Source organism: Vicugna pacos, chromosome 2 (genome assembly GCF_048564905.1).
Source record: "Vicugna pacos chromosome 2, VicPac4, whole genome shotgun sequence".
Classification (NCBI taxonomy): Eukaryota; Metazoa; Chordata; class Mammalia; order Artiodactyla; family Camelidae; genus Vicugna; species Vicugna pacos.
This window is the reverse complement of record NC_132988.1, coordinates 117,812,067-117,837,251: the sequence shown is the minus strand read 5'-3', so window position 1 is coordinate 117,837,251 and position 25,185 is coordinate 117,812,067. Positions and strand designations below refer to the sequence as shown.

Sequence of the window (25,185 nt, the reverse complement as noted above, 5' to 3'; positions counted from 1 at the left end):
GGGAACTGGATGGCGCTAGTGGGAAAGTAGTGGCCCTGCCTGGGGGTCCTGCTGGTCTTTTCATGGGGCTTCCCACCTCATTCCCAATGACAAATGTTCTCTCTTGGACCACTGGTCTTTATTTATCATACAGGAAAACTGAAGCTCTGATCTGTGGCACTTGTGTGAGCAGGATTCCCTGCATACTAATGTTAGCATGGCACTGGGTGAACAAGCCTACAAACAGACTCCATTCAGTCCACAATGCACGCTACTGGTGCGCAAACATTTTTGTTCAATGAGTATTAAAGCAACATTTACTGCTCCTGCTATTTTTCAGGCCTGGGTAACAGTGACCAAGACCAGAAGTGACCAAGACCAGAACCTGCCTGTAAGGAGCCTGCAGTCTGGTAGCAGTGCTTCTATTTCAGGGAAGAAGGTCTCCCTAAAACATTCCCTGAGGTCCTACTTGCAGCCAGGCTGCCGAGAGGGGCTGAGGACAGAGCCAAATCAGAGGGAAACTCGGGTTGTTTACAGTCTGATGAAGAGAGTTCAAGAACCTACTGACCAGACAACCCAAGGCAGCGAGTGAGAAGTCCCCCAGACCCTAAGTCCGAGAGCCAGGGGTGGGGCGTTGGGAGGAAAGGGCCTTGTCATCATCTGCAGCTTTTGACTTAAGGGCCCTGTCCCAGAAGAGGGAGCACGTGCCGCAGTTACGGGCAGGGACTGTGGACCCAAGGAGCTCTGAGTTCAAACTGTGACCGTGAGCACGACTTCTGGACAGTTCTTCGCCTATCTCATAGGTGTGCTGTGAGGGCTAAATGAGTTCACACAAGCACTTGGAGCAGTGGGTGCTTGGGTAGTAAGTGTATGAACGCCAGCCTGTCTTATTAAAATACAGAGTTTGGAGAATCGCTTTACTTAAAAGAATTAAAGGGAAAAAAAGTCCTACAAGCTCTCGCGCAAACGTCTACCAAACCACGTGCGCTCCAAAAGGCGGACTTGAGAAGGGGCGGGGCAGGGGCGGGGCAGGGATGGGGACGCGCATGCCCGCTCCCTGGTCTTGCCCGAGGTTTGACAGTAAAGGGGTCTGGCCGTGCGGTGAAAGGGCCGCAAACACGCGCGGGGTGACGGCTGCCAGTCCACCTGGTCAGTCCTCCCGTTTGCGTGGGCGGCTGGGAAGCACTAGGCGTAAAGGGAAAGGTTTTAAAGGTAATTGGGGAACGCTATTGACCAGGAGTGGGGGTCGCATCGACTGGGGCACTGACCGTTGGTCACCCGTCCCCGGGGATGTGGGGTGCAGGTGTGAAGCAGTGTCAGGAAAAATGCGGCCCTTGGACCTGGAGCAGGTGGAGGCCCCGGAGGTGGTGGAAGTGCTGGAGCCCGAGGAGGACTTCGAGCAGTTCCTGCTCCCGGTCATCAACGAGACGCGGGAGGACATCGCGGCGCTCACGCGGGAGCACGGGAGAGCCTACATGCGGAACCGGAGCAAGTTGTGGGAGATGGACAATATGCTCATCCAGATCAAGACGCAGGTGGAGGCCTCGGAGGAGAGCGCGCTCAATCATCTTCAGAATCCGAACGACGGCGTCGAGGGCAGAGTGACCAAAAGGTGCGAGAAGGCCGAGGAGAAGGCCAAGGAGATCGCGAAGATGGCAGAGATGCTGGTGCAGCTGGTCCGGCGGATAGAGAAAAGCGAGTCGTCCTGAGCAGGGTGGGCGGTAAGGCGTCCTGGAGGCGGGACTGGCGGGAACCCGGCCGAGGTCTTAGTGACCGCCACAGGCGCGGTTAAACAGCTTCCTGTGTGATAGTAGTATCCTAGGAGGGAAGCCCTAATCTTATTGCATCAAAACTTGGGCAGTGGGAGCAAAATTGGGTTCAAGAAGAAAAGGAAGGCATGATAGCTTGGATGGGTGTTAGTAGATACTGTTCTTAGTAGCCCCTCACAACCCCTCTGGTAATTAGAGAAAAATTAAAATAACTTCAGGTTTGTTTTTTGAAACATAAAAGTCTATTCTAACGGGACAGACGCTGGAGAGAGACCTGCCTACCCCTGCGGAGGATGGGAGAAATCTAAAAAAACGTAAGCCATAGGGCAAATGGGGGGAGGGTGAGAACACAGGGAAAGAAATAGAAAAGCGTAAAGCTGTAGGCCATCACTAGGAATTTCCAATTTTTCTTCGAGGGCAGATGTGTCAGAGAACCTGTCTGAAAGAAGTGGCATTCTTGTGGGTGGTTTTTGTTTTTTTTTGGCTTGGTAAATTTCTTCCAGTTGTGCTGTACGTTCCCAGCTGATGGACTCTGGTCAGGATGGGCTGCCACCTCGAGGAAACTGAAACAACTTGTCATTTTCTTGATTTCATTTTTGTATGTTTTTGACCCCTGTGTAACAGCCTCCCTTAGGGTCAGTGGTGATTATTCCCTGGAAATGCACCCACTCAACCCTCCATCCTTAGTGTGCCACTCGCTTTGCGGATGTTACTTTATTAAAATTCTTCGCTTTACATTTACTGAACACTCATCTCCTGCCGTCACCAAGCAAGCTGCTTTACATAAGCCTCTAATCCTCACGACCACCAGGCAAGGAAAATGCATCACCCCAGGTTAAGGATGAGGAAAAGGAGGCCCAGAAGGCCAAAGGGGCCTGCCTGAGATGCACGGAGAGGGATTGAGACCTGGCCTGAGGGGACAGAGTTCCTGCTCTCCCCATTGCTCAGGCACCCAGCTCAGCCCCCCAAAGCCCTGGGTCTTCTTTGGCCCCAGTGGGGCCTGGGAGAGCCTGCTCACGTGACAGTCAGTGGGTGAGCACTGTCCTCACTGGGGGACTGAGCACTGCCACAGTTCATATCCGAAAAGCAGCAAAAGGGGGTGCCGACAACCCAGCCCTGGAACTGACAAATTCACTACTAGACAAACAATGGTGTGTAAGCAAGGCTCCTGAAGTCTGTAGCTGGACAGCGACCAGCACTGCTGAAGCTCTGACGGTGCCAGGCGCTGGGCTGGGCATCGGGGAGATGGCCATGAGGCTGTGGGCACCGCTGAGCCTCCTGTGTCTCCAGCTCCACGGCTTCAGCACCAGCAGGAGGCCCGGCTTGCTGAAGGGCCTGCGCCCTCTACTTTTAGGTGATTCTGATGCCACCCAAGTTTGAGAGTCCCTGGCTCATCTATTGGTTCTCAAAATGTGTTCTTCGGACTCCTGCATGGGATGGGGTGGGGTGGTCACTGAGCACCGGAGTTTGACAATACATGCTATTGTGAATGAAAAATATTGCCAGCCATATCAGTAAACAAAGAATGCTGTGGCCATCAACTCATCAGCCACTACTGCCACCCCCGACTGTGAACGGAGGGAACTGAGGACGCGGACAAGCAGGCAGCCTGGCTTCTACAGCCACCCGCGACGGTGCCCCCTGTGGGAACTCAGGATGGGAAAGAACGGGAGGCTGGCCCTGGATAGGCAGGTGCACGTCAAAGGAATGATTTCAGTGAGCCCAGCCCTTTGCACCTTCCCATACATAGAAAAGCACTAAATTCTTTGACTTGAGATGTCTGGTTTTCCTTAATCAACAGTAATTTTTTGATGTTTCGACTACCCAGTCTTTGTTGTAAAAACTCTTATGTATCTTGGCTCCTCCCCTACCTCTTTGCAGCAGTCTCTTAGAGTGAAGTAAATGGGAAAAGTGGTACAGGTCAAAAGTGGGTAAAAATAAACCCAAATATACCAGCAATTACAATAAATGTATTACTAGAAATAGAAGGTCCCTGCTTAATGATGTTTTAATTCAACAGGAAGAGAGTACATCTCTAAACCTGTATGCACTTCACCACATAGCTTCCCACCGTGTGAACCCAAACCCGACAGACCTACAAGGAGAGACGGACAAATCCTCCACTGGAGCAGGTGGTGACCACGCCGCCTTTCTCTAGGTGACTGGTGGCTCAGGCAGGTAGGAGGACTTGGGAGTCAGCCAGGGGTGATTTAAGTGACCACATTAAGGAGCACTTCATTCATTCTTCTGAGTCTCAGCATATCTGCAACCATGACTGTGAGAGGTAAGGGACGTGGGTGAATTGGGCATGATTTACAGGACATTGAAGAAATGGTGAGAATGATTGTGTGCCCCGACCCAAGTTCAGGATACCTTTAACTAACCGAGAATTATGTCGTGGGTATTCGCAGATGACCATGAGAAGGATCAAAGATCAATTTCATGTGTCTCAGTTGGAGAGAATGTTTCAGGGCCTCCCTGGAACCCAGGCATCTTTTGCCGCCTAATGACTCCTAGTCCAAATACAGAACCTCACTGGAAGTCCCAGTGTGGTCGGACCATAAAATTAAATTCCAGAAGGCCACAAGAGGGCCAGAGACACCTGGCTTCAAAGCTTCGCACCAGGAGATGGCTGGTTACTTGACAGGAATCCTGGACAAATGGAATGCCGAGGCCCCAAGGAATCTCAAAGACAAGACAGTGCAAATCCACATTTTACAGTGGTACAGGAAGAGACTTGCCCAAGGTGACAGATGAAGCAAGGGGCAGGGGCAGGGGCAGGAGTGGAACGAGCCCTGCGACCCTGGCCCGTGCCTTCTGCGCCATCCACTGTCTGTTGTATCGTCAGCTCTTCCCCGAGCTTCTTCCCTTCCTCTGGGCTCAGACACTGGATACTGCCCTTGGGTCCCAAGGTGCACATTTCATGTACTTGGTTGTCCCCAGTTTACCCTCATGGTGCCCCAAACCCCAAATGCCTTCATCCAAGGGGTTAGCTTAGCTGAGGAAACACCCAGATGCAGAGGCCTCAGCAGTTCTGTACTGGGACGATGGGGCCATAAGTGTTGGAACCCCACGTAGCCTCTTCTCCCACTCGCCACCTCCATGTAGAACTGATCACCTAACACAAGGTCTGTGATTCCTCTGGGGAGCCCTCCCCTCTGCCCGGCTGGGTTACATATGCCCTCGTGTCCTCTAACCCCCAGCACTTCTCACCCAACAGGTGCGGTCCGTTAAAGTGCTCGTCTCACCCACTAGGGGAACAAGCCCTTTGAAAGCCGCAGCTGTGGTAAAGTTGGGGCTACAAGGTTTAGCCAGGGTGGAGCACATATCAGCTCATTGATACATATTCAAGTGCATGAATGAATGGGTCAATGACTCTCCAGGGAGCCAACTGTTCTTTGGTGTCCCTAGGACCTAGTACATTGCCAGCAAAATATCTGCTGAATATATAAGTGAACAAATGAATAAGCAAATCCACTCTATGAAATCAGCTGGTCAGGGTCTGCGGGAGGACACCTGGAACCTGGGACACGGGCAGGAGGGACCCGGGCTCCCTGATCCCACCCAGCCCCCAGGGACTCTCACACTTCTCAGACTAGACATGGTCCTTCACGGATTGTTCCTGCAACATCCTAGAGGTCCGCAACTCAGTCGGCGCTTGCGGCTGCATCCCTCTACAGAGTGCTCTGCACTGGGGGCTTTTATTTTGAAAACAGCGAAGACCTGGGTGCTGAGAAGGGGCAGATGGCATGCCAGGGGCCAGTGGATGTTGTGCCAGGAGCTCTGGCACCAGTCAGTTCAGTGCTCCTGGGCAAGTCCCTGAGAGCTTCTTCAGCCCAGGTTGCCTCCCCTGAGCAATGAGGATAATAAAGACCTCTGAAACTTGCGAAAATGAGGCAAGGTATGTTAATATCTGATCCCACGTAGATTCGCACAACACAGACCTGTTTTCTTCTCATTTCCACACAGCCGACACCCTGGCACGGCCGGGAGCTGCAGGGGCTCAGCCGTGGGAAACAGCAGAGACAGGATCAGTGCTGTTTTCACTTGGGCCCCTTGAGTGGCCTTAGAATTTGACTTATTTCAGCACGTCTGTATCCTAGAGACTGATTTTTCTCTTCGTGAGTTTGCTGAAAGCAAAAGTAACCATCCCAGGTACCATTTATCTAAAAAGGGAAATGTATTTCTTTGAACTAAAAGCATGTTTGCCTAAAAGACACCATACTCAGAGAGGGCCTCACAGAGAATCCCTGTATTTTCACCTCCTGCCCTTCTCCATTTGACACTGCTGCACAGTCACCCACCATCTGGCTAGGAAAGGGACCCTGAGGCTAGGGGTCCGAGAGAGGGGATGTGCAGACCCTCAGTCCTGGCAACCCCAGCCTTGTCTGGCTGCATTCACAATGGTCCTGGCTATTACCCACTGGTTAAGCCATGGCAGAAGATACAATCACCCCTCTAAAAGCCAAGGACGACAGACTTGGGGGCCGGGCTGGATCTGAAATTGGCTGCTGCAATTCCAATCCTGACAGACGTCACAAGCAGGCAAAGGAAGTTAAGGCAGGGAGGCGGTAGGTCAGGCCCCATTTCCCTTCTGCAATTATAGCTGTGATACCTCCAAATTCACAGCCTTGTCTGTCCATTTCCCACAACCACACACGCATTTTCTAAGCCGTCAACATGAAAGTGTTGACCTGCTCAAACCTTTCCATGGTTCTCCATTACTCTGTTTCTCAAAAGTTTTCAGCAAACCACCCTTAACTTCAGAGGGCCTTGCTACCCACCGTGTGCAACTCCATTTAGTAGCAAAGCCATTACTTGGGAGCCTGACAGAAGTGCAGAAGTCAGGTCCTTAATGGCAGGATTAGAATCTGTATTTTAATAAGACTGCAGGGGTTCAGGTGCACCTTAAGTTTGAACAGCACTGCTCCAGGGGCCCAGGGCAGAGCCATAAGCAGCCCGAAGTGTGAAACTTCTTTAGTGAGTGGCATGTCGTTTAGTGAAAGTTACAAAAGTATTTTTCCTTTCAAACATGCAAATAAGTGACTATCCAGCATGTCCCAGTGTATCTCTTGGCAGTGGGTACAGCCCAGAACACAAAGACCCCAGGTGGAGAAGCCTGGACACACAGGATCAAGTTTAAGCTCTTCAAAGTCACAAGAAGACCTCCGAACCATGCTTCCTACTCCCTCATTGGCTCCCTGAGCTCTCCAAACACCCCAAGCCCTCTCCACCATGCCACACTTCTCCCTGTGGATGGACCCTGGGCCAGTTCTGGATCCTGAGTGCCTGGGCAGCTGTGCTCACACTCCCAGGCCCAGACCAAGAATCCTCAGTCTGGAAAGCTTTCTTCCTCGAACTCCCCGAGCTCAGCTGACTCCCTCCACAGTGCTCCTACCACAGCATGAACACAGGGTGCCCATATCTCTTTGACTGCCTACAGCAGGACTGGTTTACATTTATGATCCCAAACTTATCAGGCACTGTTCTAAGCTTCTTACAAACATCAGGTCCAAGTGCGCAAGCACTTCATTCCCTGATGGACCCCAGCACCTGCAGGCACTCAATTTATGTGTCAAATCAAAGACCAGCACTGGGAGTACTGTATTGTAATTATGTGTTCATGGACCTGTCTCAACCTACGAGGTCGCTTCTCCTGGAAATTCCTAATGCCCAGCAGTGTCTGGAGCGGCACATGGTCACAGTGAATGTTAACTAACAATGAACTTCAGCTCCCTGAAGGCAGGGGCCAGACCAGGTGCTTTCATGAGGCCCCTTCCTATTCCCCACACCTGCTACAGCCCCTGTAGATCAAACCTCCCTCTGGGCTATAGGCTTCTGAACACATTTCCTAAATCAGAAGTGTCTGACCTCCTTTTGACAATGACAACAACAAACGAGAAATTTTCATTCTGGAAAAAGTTTATTTATCTCACCTTTTATCGGGCAACTCAGTGGCTTTGGTCATTTGCACAAAGATTCTAAAAACAGGCTTTCAGCATTTGTGTTTCTAAGCAAATGAACTTTGTCATAACAAGCTAGAGCTCTGAACCCACTCCCTGTGGGGTCTGCCCTGATGACCGAGGCTGGACATCATCTAAACCTGGAAGATGCCTCCTACTCTCGGGCTGAGGCCTACCACGGCCAGCTCCGCGCTATCCTCCCAACTCTGCCAGGCCTCTGCAGCGGTCATGTGCATCTGTGGCAAGAAGCCCCTAAGCCCATAACTACAGTATGTGGAAACATTTTACCCCAAAGTCAGCAAATCCATGTAGTACCTAGAACTCATGCCCTCTTCCAGGTTACTCACCAGACAGGTCACATGATGTGCATCAGTTAACATGCCACGGAAAAATTATAATTCTGAAAAAACAAACAAAACCAAAAGAACACAGCTCCCTCCGTTGATGAGATGAAATACAAAATCCGAACACCCACACACCACCATTCTCCATGCCCAGCAGCCCTCTGAGCCTTCTCAGTCCTGTCCAAAGAAGAGGCATCCACACCCTTGACTGGGGTTTGGGTTCTTGCTTCAGCAGCTGCAGCCAAGTAGGGTCTCCTTTCTCGCAGAACTTTTACTTACAGCTCCTTTCATGGGTCCCAAATTCCAGGAAACATTGAAAAACAGCAAAGTACAAGAAAGATACTTTCAAACTTTAAAAATACAATAACATCACAGTACAAAAATATGACCACACGGCAGCTTACACTCTAGGCCCTATTCCTTTATGTAAGAGCATTTAATTAAAAGCTGTCTTTTCCAACCTGAATGCACCTAATCATCAAGGTTCACCTACGACGATATAACACTGAAGTCATCTACCACACTGGTACTGGAGATTTGGCGTTTAACACGGTGGAAACGCAGATAGAAAAGTTGGGGAGAGAAAAAGAAAGGCTCTCTTGGTTTCAGCCTCATCAAGCAGTCAGTACTCCTTACCAGCTGAACAGAGTCCCTCGGCGGATAACCTAGAGGACAAGTGGCAAAATTCATCACAACGTTAATTCTAAGACTCTCCTATCACTAAGGCAAACACCTCCGACCACCCAAGCAAAATGCCCTGAGGTCATCTGACACCGGGCCGTTTCATCACAGTATTTGCAAGTTTTCTTCTCGCACTTCTGTAACAAGCCCCCTCTTCCTTTTTTTTGGCCCGATGCCCTAGGTTTTAACCCTAGTGAGTGATCTGGTCCGCATCCTGCAGACATTTTAGTGGGAAGTGGTCTCTACGTTTCACAACGACACAGCAAATCATTTTCTTCTAATCAGCATTTTCTTCTAATCAGCAACATTAAAAAATAACACGCTACCTAAGCGAAAAGCTTGGCACGGTCCCACCCTCATTGCCCCCGCCGCCTCCCCGCCGCTCCCGCGTCAGTCGGGAACACGCGCAGCCGTCGATCTGCTGGTGCAGCTCCGCCATCCTCCTCCCCATCAGCGCGGCCTCCACCGCCTTCCTCTCCGCCTCCTCGCACAGCTTCGTCACCCTCCCCTCCGCCTCGGCGCCGGCCTGTGGGCGGGGTCCAGGGCCTGCCCCTCGCTGGCGACCGCGCCCTGCAGGCTCCCGCTGCCCCGCAGCCTCCGGCCGGCCCAAGGTGCGCGCACGTGCTGGCGCTGGAGGGCGGCGGCGGCCCGGCGGGCGGCGGGCAGCGCGGGGCTCGGGAGCTTCTCCCAGTGGTCGTCGGACGCCCGCGCCCCGGCCCGCGGGACCGGCCAGCCGGCTGCTACTGCCTGGCGCGGGGCTCGGCGGAAGCGCTGCTGTGGCGAGCAACAGGTTCTTGAGTTTTGTTCGCTGGCTTCTTAATAAACATTTGCTTTTTGCCTTAAAGCCACGAAAGCCACACCCAAAGTGGCCCCCAGCCGCCGACCGGCGCTCTGCCGCTTTGCGGCCCCTTTCACGACACGCCGGGACCCCCTTACGGCCGTGCCCCCAGTGGGGCCCCTGAGCAGGCGCGTGCTGGCGGGGCGCCTGGGTCTCAGGCCGCGTACGGCGAGGGTGCCGTTAGGGACGCGCCTTCCCCTTCCCAGTCGCGGCCCTTCCCTTGCCGTCGCGTCTTCAGGGCATGGGTTTTAACATCGAGTTTCAAAAGTGGGTTTTCTACACCAGAAATGCAGAGTTACACCAAACACCAGGGCCGCGAAGGCCCCGGCTGCCCTTCCCTTCCTCCCCTTGAGGTGGGGAGCCCCATAAAAAAGACCGGCAAGACCGCCAGGAAGGGCCACTACTCTCCTGCCAGCACCACCGGTTCCCTGGCCCCGCAGCTTCATTTCACTTTTTGCCTCTGAGAGGCTTACTTCTAGGAGAGTGGAATTTACCCCTAAAAGTCTATTGGCTCCCTGAGCGAACTCCTGATTGGCCCATTTGTAGTGCTTCATTTGCATGGAGCTCACTCCTGATTGGTTATTTCTCTCACTCCTGGTTGGTCCACTTCACTCACTCCTGATTGGTGCATTTCCCTCTCTCCTGATCGGTCCATTTCTACAAAGCTTGCTCCTCATTAGTCTCCTTTGTTATACCTTATTTACATATGATGTTGCAAAATGTTGCAAAGTCTGAACTGGTAGCCTATAAAAGCCTATGTAACCCTATAGACGGGGGCCAGAGCTTGGAGTGTTAAGTCGTTTGGGCGTTCTGGTGTAATAAACCTGAGTTCTCCAACTCTCCAAGTGCTGCTTGGTCTCTCGCTCAGACCCAGGTTGCCGTCACAACTGAGCTATAACACTGAGCTGTCATATGCTTTTCTGCAACACCCTCACTGAACTCAAGTCAAGGGCAAGGTTGAGTTGGAGCCGCCTGGCAAGAGTGGGTCCTCAGGGGAACTGTACTTAAGTGGAATCTGTACCAAAGTGTATTGTCTGTGAAGAGAGTTCTTGGAGGGTGCAATCCTCATCTTCAGTTCTGTCCATAGTCTCAACCTGGGTCCAGCAGGGGCTCAGTAAATTTTGGTTTATCCTAACATGTACTATTTGGAAGGGACAAATGAGTAAGTTTTATGTCCTAGCCCTGTGGTTCTCTTCCGCCCCAACACTAACAGTAAAGACTGGGGGTTTGGGGTTGGCAGGGGTGAGGAGGCGGGATCCTGCTTGCACAAGTGCTCAGGACTCTTGGGCCTCAGTTTTCCAGTAGATCATGTAAAGAAAAAGACGTTGCCTGCCATTGCAGTTTTACCAGGATAAAGCCATCAGCCACTGTGGTTGCCCCCTTACAGTTCACCCGGTGAGGAATAAAGGATAGAAAAACAAGAAGCATTTTGTGCTTTGGGTATACTAGCTCCTAGCTGGTTAAGATACACATCTAAGGAAAAATTTCAGCCCCCTCAGATTTCTTGCATATTGCCACACATAGAAAAGCACTAAAACCATTAACTTGAGATGTTCTTTGCGATTAGTCTTTTGATGTTTGAAACGTGTTTTTTTTTTTTTTTCCCAGAAAAAATTTTGTATGTGTTAGGGGACTGGGCTGGCTGGTGTGCCTGTGGTAAAAAAATTTACCAGAGACAAAGAAAAGTTTAATAAAGATAAGAAAGTTTAATAGATACACTGCTACAGACAACGGTGGGCCACACAGACAAGAGGTGTCTGTGTGAGCCTGGAGGGTTGGTTGGTGGGGTCTTTTATAAGGTAGGGTCACAAGGTTCCTGATCAGCTTGTGCACAAGCCTCTGATTGGTTGCAGGTGAGGTAAGAAGTTTAGGGTCAGTGAAGGGCAGTGGGATTTATGACTCTGATAAAATGGGCTGAAACAAACCAGCCTGAGCTATTGTGAGATTAGGCATGACCTGGGGCTATTAGTTCGGTAGGGCAAACACGCCCAGCAAAGAATGTACTGTATCTGTTCAGGGATCACAGGCAGACATCTGAGAGCCCAGGAATAGGGTGTCATTGGACTTTGAAGGCGGCGAGTGGGCCCCACAGTTTGTATTCTGGCTCCTCCCTTGCCTCTTCAGAGCATTTCCTCAGAACTATCTGAGAGGCTGTTTCCTGGGCTATAGTCCTCAGTAACACACTGAATAAAATTCAACCCACAACTTTTACATTGTGCATTTTTCTTTCAGTTGGCAATCAAATGGAGTCAGTAGCCCTATGGCACGATACCCATCAGAGCCACTGAGAGGATTAAGTGAGAAAATGGGTGCAAAAGTGCCTTGTAAACTTGCTAAAGCACCAAGCAGATGCAAGCGGTATTATTATTAGACTGCATAATCTGGTGGTTGAGGGAAAAGTGTTGGCATTAGACAGATCTGGGATTTGAGTTGTAGCTCCACTACTTGCTGGCTGGGAAATTTTGGGCAAATTAGATAACAGCCGGAAGGTAGCTCTCTGTGCCTCAGTGTCCCCACCTGTACCTAGTGAGGTTGGGCACCAAGACCTCTAGGGAGGTGTAGCAGGCAGAGTGGCCCCCAAAGATGTCCATATCCTGATCCCAAGAACCTGAGATTATATTGTGAACTACATATTTTGTAATTATGAATATATTACATGGTAAAAGGGACTTTGTCGATGCAAATAAAGTTAAGGGTCATAAAATAAGCAGTTTTGCCTGGATCATCCAAGTGGGCTCAATTTCTGCCCTTTAAAGCAAAGAATGCTCTTGGGCTGGATTTAGGGAAATGGGGTAGAAAAGGAAAGCAGGAGGGAATCAGAGACATTCCAAGCATGAGATAATCGGATGTGCTGATGCTGGTTCTGAGATGTAAGGGGGTTTGGACTCTAGCTTCACAACTTGTTGTCTGAGAGATTTTGGACAAATCTAAAGCATGAGAAGGATCTGAGGTACCATGGCTGGGTCTGAGACGAAGCAGCCATGTGCAAGGTGTCAACGGAAATAAATAGTGCAGGAGGCTGCAAATAAGAAAAGAGTGTATTTGGGATCTGAGGAATTGCAATTTGGAAGACACAGATTCAGGGTAACCATGAAAGAGTGTTCTGAGGAAGAGAAAGAGGCTTATAAACGCAAAAAGCCATGAGATTGTTAAAAATTGCCTGGCAAGAACTGTGACTGACTCTGACGTGAGTCAGAAAATACTTATCCTTAAGGAATCACAAGTTGTTTTAGAGTGGGGGGCCCGATAAGTAGATACACTGTCACAGGTTATTTTAGGGCAAGGTTCTGATAAGTATCTGGAGTTTCTGGCAGGGGTTCTGGATGACTTCATAAGATCAGAAAGTCAGATTTCACCCTTAGAGATGAGTGTAAGTCACACTCCTTTAATAGCCGTTGGCTCCATTCCAGAGAGCTCTCTGAGCAATACTTACTCCCTTTTGATCGAGATCTTTCTTCAGAAAGCATTGATAACCAATCATTTGGTTATTTGGCGTTGGTATCAACAGCCTCAGTGCTGGGAAGGCTCATCCCCAGAGTCACGTTCCATGGAGGAGGGAAGGAGGTGGTTGTGTGAGAGGAGTACCTTTAGAGAACTTGTGGCCACAAGTGAACAACAAGGAGCCACTTTAGGAAGTGAATCTTAGGCAGTCTTCAAAATAGGCGTGGATCCTCATCAGGAGGAATCTCATACTGGTGGTTAATCACTTCCAGACATTGAATTGTCGTTACTCCCAGTTCAGTAATATGATCTGAAAGTTTATCAGAAACATGGACTCTAGAGTAAGTGTCAGAGTCTTTCCATGAATCTTTCTCAAGATAAACCATATTTGTAAAAGCATTGGAATAAAGTAATAACTGTCTAGAAATGACAAAGGACTTAAAAACGCCCATTATTGAAGATCTGAGAGTTTAAAAAGGACCAGAGAGAGGGCTCTAGGCACTGGGGGTGGCCCTCAGCCAGCAGCCAGCAAGGGCTTGGGGACTTCAGTCCTGCATCCCCAAGGAACCGGACTCTGCCAGCACCCTGGAGGAGCCTGTAAGCAGGTTCTTCCCGGAGCTTCCTGATAAGAGGCCAGTCAGCTAACACCTTGCTTTCGGCCTTGTCAGACCCAAAGCAAAGCAGACTGCTAAGCCAGCTTGGATTTCTGCCCTTCAGAACTGTGGGAATACATTGTGTCACTTTGAGCTGCTAAATTTGTGGTAATTTGTTACAGCAGCAATAGAAAACTAGTGCAGGAGGGGTCGGGTTGAAAGTGGGGCTTTAAGTTTAGTCTGCAGAACATTTGTATATAGTTAGAAGAAAGTTTGTCGTGAACCTAAGGATGGGGGAACATGAATAAAGCTCCCCCCACGCCTTGCCACAGCCTTATTCTCCTCTGACCTGTGTTTTCATACATTTTGGATTCTCTCTCTCCCTCTCTCCCTCCCTCTCTGTTCCCCTCCTCTTTTTTTTTTTTTTTTTTTTTTGCTAAGATGTGTGTTGCAATCTTCCAACTGAGATTTGACTACATTTATTTTTCAAAATAGACTTTAGTTTTTAGAAAACTTTTTGGTTTACAGAAAAGTTAAATAGATAGTAGAGAGTATGTGCTTCCACTTTCCACTTTGATTAAGTCTGCTTTGATAAACACAAAACTTTAGTTTAAGAAAGTTTTAAAAACTATGGTAAAATATGCATAACAGAAAATCTACCATTTTAACCATTTAAAAGTGTACAGTTTAGCAGCATCAAGTACATTCATACTGTTGTGCAACCATTACCACCATCTGTCTCTGGAAATTTTTCATCTTTCCAAATGGAAACTCTGTACCTATCAACCAATAAGTCCCCATTCCCCTCTCCCACAACCACTGGAAGCCACCATTCTACTTTCTGTGCCTATGAATTTGAATGCTCTAGCTTAAAAAAAATTGAGATGAAATTCATGTAACATGCAATTAACCACTTTAAGGTGTACAATTCAGGGACATTAGTGATGTGACCGCCAGCTCTCTAGTTTTAAAACTTATTCATCAACCCATAAACACACCCATTACCCTTCTCTACTCTGAAGTCATAAAAATGTTCCTTCGTATTTTCTTCTAAAGTATTTAGCGTTTGATTTTTCTTATTGTGGGTAATCCATCTGGAAATGGAGTTTGTGGCAGGAATCTAATCGCAATTTTCCTCACATGTACAACTAGTTATCCTAGCCCTGCTTACTGAATATTTTATCCATTCCCTTTGGTCTGCAAAGTAACATCTGACATGTGTCAAGTCTCCATTTTTGCTTGTGTTTATATTTGTTCCATTGGTCTCTATCTCTGAGCTATGATTAAATTGACAATGACTAAATTAGCTTTATAGTAAGTATTAATATCTGGTTACGTATGGCAATTTCCCTTCCTGGTTCTTTTTCTTTAGAAATGTCCTGGCTTTTCTGCTTGTTCATCTAAAATTTGAATCAGTTTTTAAATTTTGACCCAAACAATCAAACAGACTCACCTAATGAAATTTTTATTGGGATTGAATTGACTTGTTGGCCCAATTTGGAAGAATTACAATACTATTTCTGTCAATCTGTTTAGTTGTTCCTTAATGTATTTTAATACAATTTTATGCATGAAGGTTTTACATTCATTTTGTTAAAAATTTCCTAGTTACCATTTGTACTGGACTGAATAGTGATCTCCAAATATATATCTACTCTGACCCTCAGAATATGACCTTACTGAAAATAGGTTTTTGCACAAAGGAAACCATAAGCAAAACAAAGTGACAACCTATGGAATGGGAGAAAATATTTGCAAAAGATAAGACTGACAAGGGCTTGATTTCCAGAATATATAAACAGCTCATACAACTTAATGAGAAAAAAAAATAACCCAATCCAAAAATGGGCAGAAGACCTAAACAAGCAATTCTCCAGTGAAGACATATGAATGGCAAACAGGCACATGAGAAAATGCTCAGTATCACTAATTATCAGAGAAATGCTAATCAAAACTGCAACAAGGTATCACTTCACACCAGTCAGAATGGCCCTCATTCAAGACGACAAATGATAAATGCTGGAGAGGCTGTGAAGAAAAGGGAACCCTCCTATACTGCTGGTGGGAATGCAGTTTGGTGCACCACTGAGGAAAACAGTATGGAGATTCCTCAAAAGACTAAAAATAGACTTACCATAGGATCCAGCAATCCCACTCCTGGGCATATATCCAGAGGGAGCCTTAATTCAAAAAGACACCTGCACTCCAATGTTCATAGCAGCAATATTTACAATAGCAAAGACATAGAAACAACCTAAATGTCCATCGACAGATGCCTGGATAAAGGAGTTGTGGTATATTTATGCAATGGAATCCCACTCAGCCATAGAAAATAATAAAATAACACCATTTGCAGCAACATGGGTGGGCCTGAAGAATGTCATTCTAAGTGAAGTAAGCCAGAAAGAGAAAGAAAAATACCATATGGTATCAGCCATATGTGGAATCTGAAAAAAAAAAAAAAAGACAAATGAACTTATATATAAAACAGATACAGATTCACAGACATAGAAAACAAATGTATGGTTACCAGAGGGGAAGAGGTTGGGAAGGGATAAATTGGGAGTTCAAGATTTGCAGATACTGACTGGTATATATAAAATAGATAAACAAGTTTATACTGTATAGCACAGGGAACTATATTCGATAACTTGTAGTAGCTTATGGTGAAAAAGAATATGAAAATGAATATATGTATATTCATGTATGACTGAAGCATTGTGCTGTACACCAGAAACTGACACAATATCATAAACTGACTATACTTCAATCAAAAAAAAAAGAAAAGAAAATAGGTCTTTGCAGATGTAATTAGTTAAGCTGAGATCATACTGGATTAGGGTGGGCCCTAAATCCATGGTGGGTGTCCTTATGTGAAGGCCACGCAAAGACACAGCGACACGAGGAAGATGGCCATGCAACAACAGAGGCAGAGATTGGACTGATGCAGCTACAAGTCAAAGATTGCCGACAAGCACCAGAAGCTGGAAAAGGCAAGAAAAGATTCTCTCCTAGAGCCTTCAGGGGGACCACGGCCCTGCCAACACCTTTATTTCTGACTCTATCTTGCAAAACTGTCAGAGAATCGATTTCTGTTGTTTTAAGCCACCCAGTGTGTGGCAATTAAGGTATCCACAGGAAAATAATACAGCATTAAAATTTTTTTGAATAAACAAATGGGACTGAATAAAACTTAAAAGCTTTTGCACAGCAAAGGAAACCATAAACAAAATGAAAAGACAACCTATAGACTGGGGGAAATATTTGCAAACAGTGCAGCTGACTGCAGATTAATTTCCAGCATATACACGCAGCTCATACAACTCAATATCAAAAAAAAAAAAAAACCAAACAACCCAATCAGAAAATAGGCAGAAGACCTAAACAGACATTTCTCCAAAGAAGACAGATAGCCAACAGGCACATGAAAAGTTGCTCAATACCACATTAATTGTTAGAGAAATGCAAATCAAAACTACAGTGAGGTATCATCTCACACTGCTTAGAATGGCCATCATCAAAAAGTTTACAAATTATAAATACTAGAGAGGGTGTGGAGAAGAGGAAACCCTCCTACACTGTTGGTGGTAATGTAGATTGGTGCAGCCACTATGGAAAACAGTATGGAGATTCCTTAAAAAACTAAAAATAGACTTACTGTATGATCCAACAATCCCACTCCTGGGCATGTATCTGGAGGAAATTCAAACTTGACAAGATACATGCACCCCAATGTTCATGGCAGCACTATTTACAATAGCCAAGACATGGAAGCAACCTAAGTGTCCATCAACAGATGACTGGATAAAGATGATGTGGTGTATGTATACAATGTAATATTACTCAGCCATAAAAGGAATGAAATAATGCTATTTGCAGCAACATGGATGGACCTAAAGATGATTATACTAAATGGAGTAAGTCAGCCAGAGAAAGACAAATATTATATGATAACACTTACATGTGGAATCTAAAAAATAATACAAGTGAATTTATTTACAAAACAGAAATAGACTCACAGACATAGAAAACCAACTTATGGTTACCAAGGAGGAAAGCAACAGGAGGGATAAATTAGAAGTTTGGGATTAACAGATAAATACCACCATATATAAAATAGATAAGCCACAAGGACTTATTGTGTAGCACAGGGAACTATATTTAATATCTTGTAATAACCTATAATGGAAAAGAATCTGGAAAAAATATATAAAGGAATCACTCTGCTGTGCACCTGAAAGTAACACAGTATTATAAATCAACTATACTTCAATTAAAAAAATTTAAAAATGTTGGGGTCCTATTACAAATGATGCCTTTTAGAAAATATATTTCCTCTTTGTTTCTGGTGAACAGAAACACTACTTTTATGTCCTGATTTTGTTTCTAGAAAACTTGCTGAACTCTACTACCAACACTGATGATTTATCTTCAGATTCTTTCAAATCTGTGACGTTTCAAAAATATTTCATTGAAATATAATGCTAATAGCTGTGGTGGTTTTAAAAATATGCCCACAAATTCTTTGCTATATCCTTTGTCAAGAACTGGAATTGATTCCCTTTCCTCGGAGTGTGGGCTGGACTTGCTGCTACATACAAAGAGCACAGCAGAAGCGATGGAACATCTCGCTTCTAATACTGAGTTATCAAAAGACTGCTGCTGTCAGCTGTGCTGTCTCTCTTGGATCACTCCCTCTGGGGGAAACCAGTTGCTACGTCTTGAGCTTCCCCACAGAGAGGTCCATATGGCAAGGAGTCAGTATAAAATAACTGTATACAACTTCCATTTGGAAAAGGGAAGAATGGGAGGCACACAGCACCTCTAGCCTGCAGGAGCCATGAGAGGCCACAGGCACAGTGCACCGCCCCAGCCTAGTCCATTAGCACCTCCCGATTTTTGCTCTCCAAGAGGAACTACTCAGGGAGACTCTTCCTTGTCTCTTATCTTTCCAGGCCATGTATGAAATATGCCTTGGGAAATGCATCCTTTTGGGGGCAACGTGGCTTTGGAAGCCTGCTTCCTGTGCTGCAAGTGCCAGGCTTAGGCGTCCCTACAGAGGTTGAACAACCGCAGGATTAAGCACGCCTGGCTTGGAATTTCCTTGGCAACACAATTTCTTCAGCACCCTGGGATGCTTCCTCTCTGTTTACCTTCAGTCACTTCTGACGTGCAGGTATCACAGGCAAAAATCTCACGAAGACTCTGGTTAAGTGGCCCCTGCGCCCTGTCCTTCATCTCCTCTTTCAGCTCAGTGCTGTCCATGTGAACAAGTGGCTTTGACAGGAAGTTAACAGTTGTAACCTGGTCTTAGCTGCTTGGCTGCTGTTCACTGTCTGGGAAGAACCTTTAGAGGAGATGACTGAAAAAGATCTTGGGGCTTCAGTCTTGTCTCATCTCGAAGACAGCTTCTTCTGGAACCATCTCCTATAACTGTTTTAGTTTGGGATGCAGAGACCCTTGCCATTTTCCACCCCAGATGACCAGCAGTGGTGGCCTCTTAGAGCTCCTTCAAAGAAGATACTCAGGAAGCATCGCTGAGTGACAGCCTTCAGTTGCCCACTTCATTGGCTCTACCATAGTGGTCACACCAAGGCCATGCTCATGCCCCTAGGAGAGACCAAGTTCAGGATTAAACTTGCATTGCCTGTCACCTGTGTGTCCCATTGATGAACTGGTCTAAGTCGGCCTGGGGTGCTAGTCTTACCACGAGTTTCCAGTACTGCTCTCCACTGCTCAAGCTCTCTCCTGGACCTGTAGGAACTGGTGAGCCATTGCCAGCATGGGCCTGGCTTCCGGCTCTCCACCCCAACCTTGCCTCTTGCTGGGTGGCCCCCGGGGAATGGTGCTGACTTTGTACTCCGGCCTGTGAAGGGAAAGCTGCTCATTTCTCTGTGTTCCTCAAATGTGGCCAGGAGTTGGGGCCAGCCCTCTCCTCTGGCCATGGTTACACCACTCCCTGTCCTGCCCCTTGTCCTGACACTCCTTTGGAGCGCTTGCTGCTCCTCTGAAAGTCCTCTCCCCCTGTGCCCTGCTCACCTTTGTCACCCTCCAACCCCCCTCCCCAGCCCCACTGGATCCCCCCACATTCATAGCAGGCTTTTGCCCTGGCTTCTGGCCTTCCTCTCCACCTCAGGTCCTGCCTGGGTGGGTTCCACGCTCACACGACCACCATTTGAAACCTGGGCCCCCAGGTCCTTGGCCTCTTCATATCCAATGAGCAACTCCCTGCCAATTGGCTCCTCATTCCCAAGGGTGCCTCAGGACTTGTTATTGCCCAAACCTGCCCCAAACCCACTCAGCCCTTCTCTCTGACCACATTCCCACCCTTCCAGGTGACACTTTCACTATAGTTGCTGCACCTTTTTTTAAACCTCAGTGTGCCCTCAGCTCATTTTAACAGCCTTCTCCCATTGCTCCCGGCTCTTCATGTCCCCACCCATCCATTTACAGTGTATGGTCAGGGCTGCAATAACGCCCTCGTCCAAACCCCAAACTCTTACTCCTCTTTTGTTGCTGCCTTTCCCCCTTCACTCTTCTCTGTCAAAGATGCAGCCCTTGATCATTTGGGTTTTGTGAGGAACCACCACCAATGATGCTGCAGGAGAGCCCAGGGCTTGGGGGAGTCCAGTCTCAGCTGTTGTAGGTGGTAAAGAAACGTTCTTTGAAGAAGCAAAGAACGTGGATGAATTTGGGAAAAACAATGGAGGATTTTGTGAATCATGGTTTGAAGGAAGGAGCACAGGGATAAAGGATAGGAACTACAGAACATTACGGGGATCGGACGGGAAACCAGAACTGACCAGGGGAGGTCTTACTTTGGGCAGCAACCGGACTGATTTATCTGGCCACAAGTTGAAGCAGCTAAAAAAAACCCCAGTTATCTTCGGAAGATGGTGGAAATTCAAGCCACTTCCTGTTTATTTGCTGCCTGGAAGGGGGAGGATGGCCAGGGCCAGGGACTTGAATTTGGGCTTTCTTTTGCCTTGGTGCTGTTAGAGGGCAGAGGAGAGCAAACAGCTACAAATGAATGGAATGTGACCTTGGCTGCTGCCAGTCCTACTCTAGTGTCCACTAGAATTAAATTTGCTTTCTTCCCAGTGGGCATCTCAGCTGATGAAACCAGATGCCGAAGACTCTGCGGTGCTCTGTGATCTCCCCAGCCTGATTCTGACCTCGTGGGCCCAGCAGATTTTGAAGATTCTGCATACTTTGCCTCCAATTATCATCAGAGTTTGTTACATAATACCTTATCTCCTCCTGAATGCCTTTCCAGACCTCCGTGTTCCCACAGCCCCCATGCTTCTTTCTGTAATAGCACTTTGATATAAAAGGATACTTGTCACATCTGAGCAAGGATAGGTCCCAGCTTCAGGTGGCCTCTGCTGTGTCAGGAACCCGTCCAAGAACCCCAACACGTCTTTCTACACAGCTGTCCGTGACCTAACATCTGAATAGCCAGGAAAATGGACAGAGAGCCTGAGGTTCATGAGGGACATATGGATCGATGATAAAATATTCTGGCAACCCTAGCCAGACTCAATTTGGCATTATACAGCCCTGTAAGACTGCCTCTCAGCATGGCTCCTTATCATTCTTTGCTTGGAAAATGCAAGACTCAACTGCTTCTCCAATTGCTAGCAAGCCAGGAGGACAGACTTCAGGTGCTGGGGAAATTGGAAATGGATGGCTGCATTTCAGTTGTTATTGAAATCACAAGGAAGAGGAATTGAAGTTAGTGAAAATAATTTAGGATAACAGTTCTCAAACTTTTGGGTGTGTAAGAAAGCACTTCTGACCACTTAATTTATAGTACAGTGAACAATATGCAGCCATTAAAGAGAATGCAGATCCAGATGTTTAGACAGGGCTAACTTTCAAACTATAGTTTTAGGTGGAAAAATATCAAAGGACATTCACAGGTTAAGTGTGTTTCTACTTTAAGGTTAGAGTTATATACGTTCAAACACACATCCCATTAGGAAGGATACACAAGACACTGGTAGATGGCTGTCTTCCTGAAGGGGACCTGGGAAGCTAGGGAGAAGGGAGGATCAATTTCTTTTGAATTTTGTGCCATTTGTTTTATTTACCTCTTTCAAAAATAAACCAGTAAATGCAATGTGGTATCCGGAAACAGAGAAAAGGCATTGTGAAGAAAGACAGTGAAGTAAGAATACAGCACAGTCTAGTCAATAGTTCTGTACCAGCGTTCACGCCCTTGTTACAGCGAATGCACCCAACGTGGCTTTCTTTGCTGTTCTCTCCTGCTTCCCTACTCCTCACCCTGCTACCAGAACGCGGGCATTTCCTCATATTGTTCCCTGTGCGAGGGATGTCCCTCATCTCTCCTTGTCCTCGGAAGCTGGATCCATCCTTCAAGGCCAAGTTCACCAATTACTTGCTCTGAAATGCTCTCCTTGCCTCCCCCTCTCAGTGCTCTAAGGCACGGTACCTAGCTTGTGACACATGGTTTTCTATTGTTTCTCACTTACTTTCAGCTGGATTCCCCAGAAAGCAGACTCTTAAGGTGAAAGTTAAGAGTGCAGGTAAATTCTACGGGACGCAGAGCCTGTGGAAACGGAGGGCTGACTGTACCATGCCATCTTATATAAAGAACCGGGGCATCCCTGGATTTTGGTATCTATGGCAAGGCGGGGTCTTGGAACCAGTCCCCCAGGGGTACTGAGGGACAACTCCATGGTGGTTCCTCAGCCAGTTTCCACAGCAGCAGGCAGAGATAAACCATCCCCATGATTCAAGGCTGACTGAGAGCATCAAAAAACGTAAGAAATTCATCTCCCAGTTGGCAATGATACTCAAGGAAAAAATTTCATTTCTCTTTTTTGGGGGGCGGGTGAATTAGGCTTATTTAATTTTTTTTCAAAAATAGAGGTACTGGGGATTGAACCCAGGACCTCGTCCACACAAAGCACACACTCTACCTTGAGCTATACCCTCCCATCCCCAAATTTCACTCTTAGACAATTTCTTAGTCAATAACTTTTTACTTTTGTCTTTTCAAGCAAATGATACTTTTATTAACATGGTAAAATTTTTTTTAAACACATGGTAGGGTTTTGACCTCAAATAGTCGTCAGGTCTGCTACTGATATGAACTTATAGCTATACAACTTACGAATCTTGAAGTTAACCTAGTCCCTGTCCAGTTTAGGGTCCAAAACAGACAGCCCTCACTTTACTTCCCTAGACCCTCAAGGGCCTTTGCAAACATCGCTTTCATGTTATGCACAGAATCCCCTGAAATGCATTAGGGCATTACATCAATTATACAGAATACCAAGACCTATCTCATCTCTTATTATAGGTTCCATAAAGCTGAGTTAGGTTGTCCAAACAAAACTGACCAGACAGGTTACATCAGACAGTGTGGTGCATAAGACTTGAATTTTGAACAAAATACACCTCTCCTCCTTTGGTCTCACACAGAAATTAAAGTTCCAGGACAATACCATCCTCCATCCCTTCTTCTGATCCGCCAGTCTGAGCCACATTAGCCCCATTCACGTTCCCAGTTGAAGTCTGGTCACTTCTTCAGCTTCTTTAGCAAGTGCTGCATGGAGTCGTCTTCTAGAAATAATGCAGCTCCTTCAGCACCTCCAGAGCTGGAGAACTCCAACTCCGAGTCTCGTCTTTCATACACTGATCCAAAGTCCCAGGGAGCAATCAGGTCACACGAGAAAGAGCAAAGCACCTCAAAAATTTAAAAACAAGAAAGCCAAGGAACAAATGTGACTGCTGCAAAAGCTTACAATCTAGGCCCCAATTCTTGCACGTGAGAGCATTTTCCAAATAAAAGTTACCTCCCCAAACAAAAACATTTAACAGTCAAAACTCATATTGAGGTCATTAACCGCAGACCATAGCAGAAACGTAGTGTAAGTGAGGACAGAGTGCACACAGAGAAAAAAGGAAACAAAAGGCTCTCTGGTTTCAGCTTCTCCAGGTTGTCAGCCAATCTCCGCCAGGTGACCAGAATCCATTGGCTGTAAACCTAAAGTGCAGTTGGGAGAAACTCATCATTAAGATGTTACTCCTAAGGGAAAAACCAACCCCAACCCCTCACACATTCAGCTACGCAGGACACCACCTCTTCTGGATGCCACCTGACTCCTTCTAGCTTTTCAGAGAAATCTGGAATCATCCAACTATTTTGTATTTCTTAACCCCTCCCCCCGCCCCGCTCCTTGCTCAATGGCTTAGATTGTGACTTTGTTCCCTTGGCGACTTTTGTGTATTACCCTTTAATTACTCTTATTAACCGCTACCTTAGGTTTCAACCAAACACGTACTAAGTCAAAATACACCGATTTTCCCCCTAACAGACTTAAAAAGATAAACAGCATCTACTAACACCTCCTAAGGTAAAAATTGAGCATAATGTTTTATCTTCTCCCAACTTCCACCCACCGTGGACCACTACTAAATAAAAGTCCCCGAAGCTTAACCAAGTGTGAGGCAACTACTGGGCCCTCCGCCCGGTTCCCGCCGGTCTCCGCCTTACCGCCGACCCTCCTCAGGACGACTCGCTTTTCTCTATCCGCCGGACCAGCTGCACCAGCATCTCTGCCATCTTCGCGATCTCCTTGGCCTTCTCCTCGGCCTTCTCGCACCTTTTGGTCACTCTGCCCTCGACGCCGTCGTTCGGATTCTGAAGATGATTGAGCGCGCTCTCCTCCGAGGCCTCCACCTGCGTCTTGATCTGGATGAGCATATTGTCCATCTCCCACAACTTGCTCCGGTTCCGCATGTAGGCTCTCCCGTGCTCCCGCGTGAGCGCCGCGATGTCCTCCCGCATCTCGTTGATGACCGGGAGCAGGAACTGCTCGAAGTCCTCCTCGGGCTCCAGCACTTCCACCTCCTCCGGCTCTGCCAGCTCGACGATGTCCAAGGGCCGCATTTCCCCCCCGCTATTCCGGAACCGCAGTATCGAAATCGGCTGCAGAGAGAAAATGGAGACTCGCTATGCTTACCAATACACTTCCAGAATATTCTTTTAAAACTTTTACCCCTTTTAAACTTTTCGCCTCAGAGAAGCCACGGAAACAAGCGACTTACAAGCTGAGAAGCGGAGGACAAAATGGAGTCCCAGCCGTCAACCAGCGCCCTGAGTGTTGCGGCCCCTTTCACGACATGGCCCTGCCTCTTTACGGTCACGCCGCTAGTAGAATTAGGTGAGGGCGCGCGCACGTCAATGGAGGGCGACGCAATCCGCTTTACGGCGGCCGCGCGCGCGCGCACGCGCGCTCTCTCATTTCCCCGCTCCGTACCCAGTGCTGCGCCTGCCCGCTGCCCCGCGCACGCGCACGCGCTCTCCCTCGTTCTCCCGCCCCCTCCCCCAGTGCTGCCCTCGTCTGCTGCCGTGGCTTTGGAGATAATCCTTCCTGGTGCTGCGACCCCTCCTAGGTTTATCCAACATGGAATTTACGTGTTATAAAAAAGTAAACATTCTCCGCCTACGCTAAACGCAGAAGATCCTACGTGATAATATACTCACAGTCCGTGACATCCCAGTCTAACGCTAATAGCCCCACCCAATTTGATACCGCGACTGGA

The 25,185-nt window shown here is 47.4% G+C and overlaps 2 protein-coding genes across 2 annotated transcripts; one reads left to right on the top strand and one right to left on the bottom strand.

Annotated features, from left to right (window-relative positions):
* The first annotated feature begins 1,304 nt into the window (after positions 1–1,304).
* Positions 1,305–1,688, top strand: LOC102526470 (MORF4 family-associated protein 1-like). The gene has a single exon (XM_006213020.4). The coding sequence runs from the start codon at positions 1,305–1,307 to the stop codon at positions 1,686–1,688; it is 384 nt and encodes a 127-aa protein (XP_006213082.2).
* A 20,908-nt stretch (positions 1,689–22,596) lies between these two features.
* LOC102526212 (MORF4 family-associated protein 1) lies at positions 22,597–24,785 on the bottom strand. Its single transcript, XM_006213019.4, has 3 exons — positions 24,688–24,785; positions 24,134–24,568; positions 22,597–23,623 (listed from the first exon to the last, which is right to left on the bottom strand). Exon 2 carries the CDS (start codon positions 24,527–24,529, stop codon positions 24,146–24,148), a length of 384 nt encoding a protein of 127 aa, XP_006213081.1. The 5' UTR covers positions 24,530–24,568; positions 24,688–24,785; the 3' UTR covers positions 22,597–23,623; positions 24,134–24,145.
* Between the last annotated feature and the right edge of the window lie 400 nt (positions 24,786–25,185).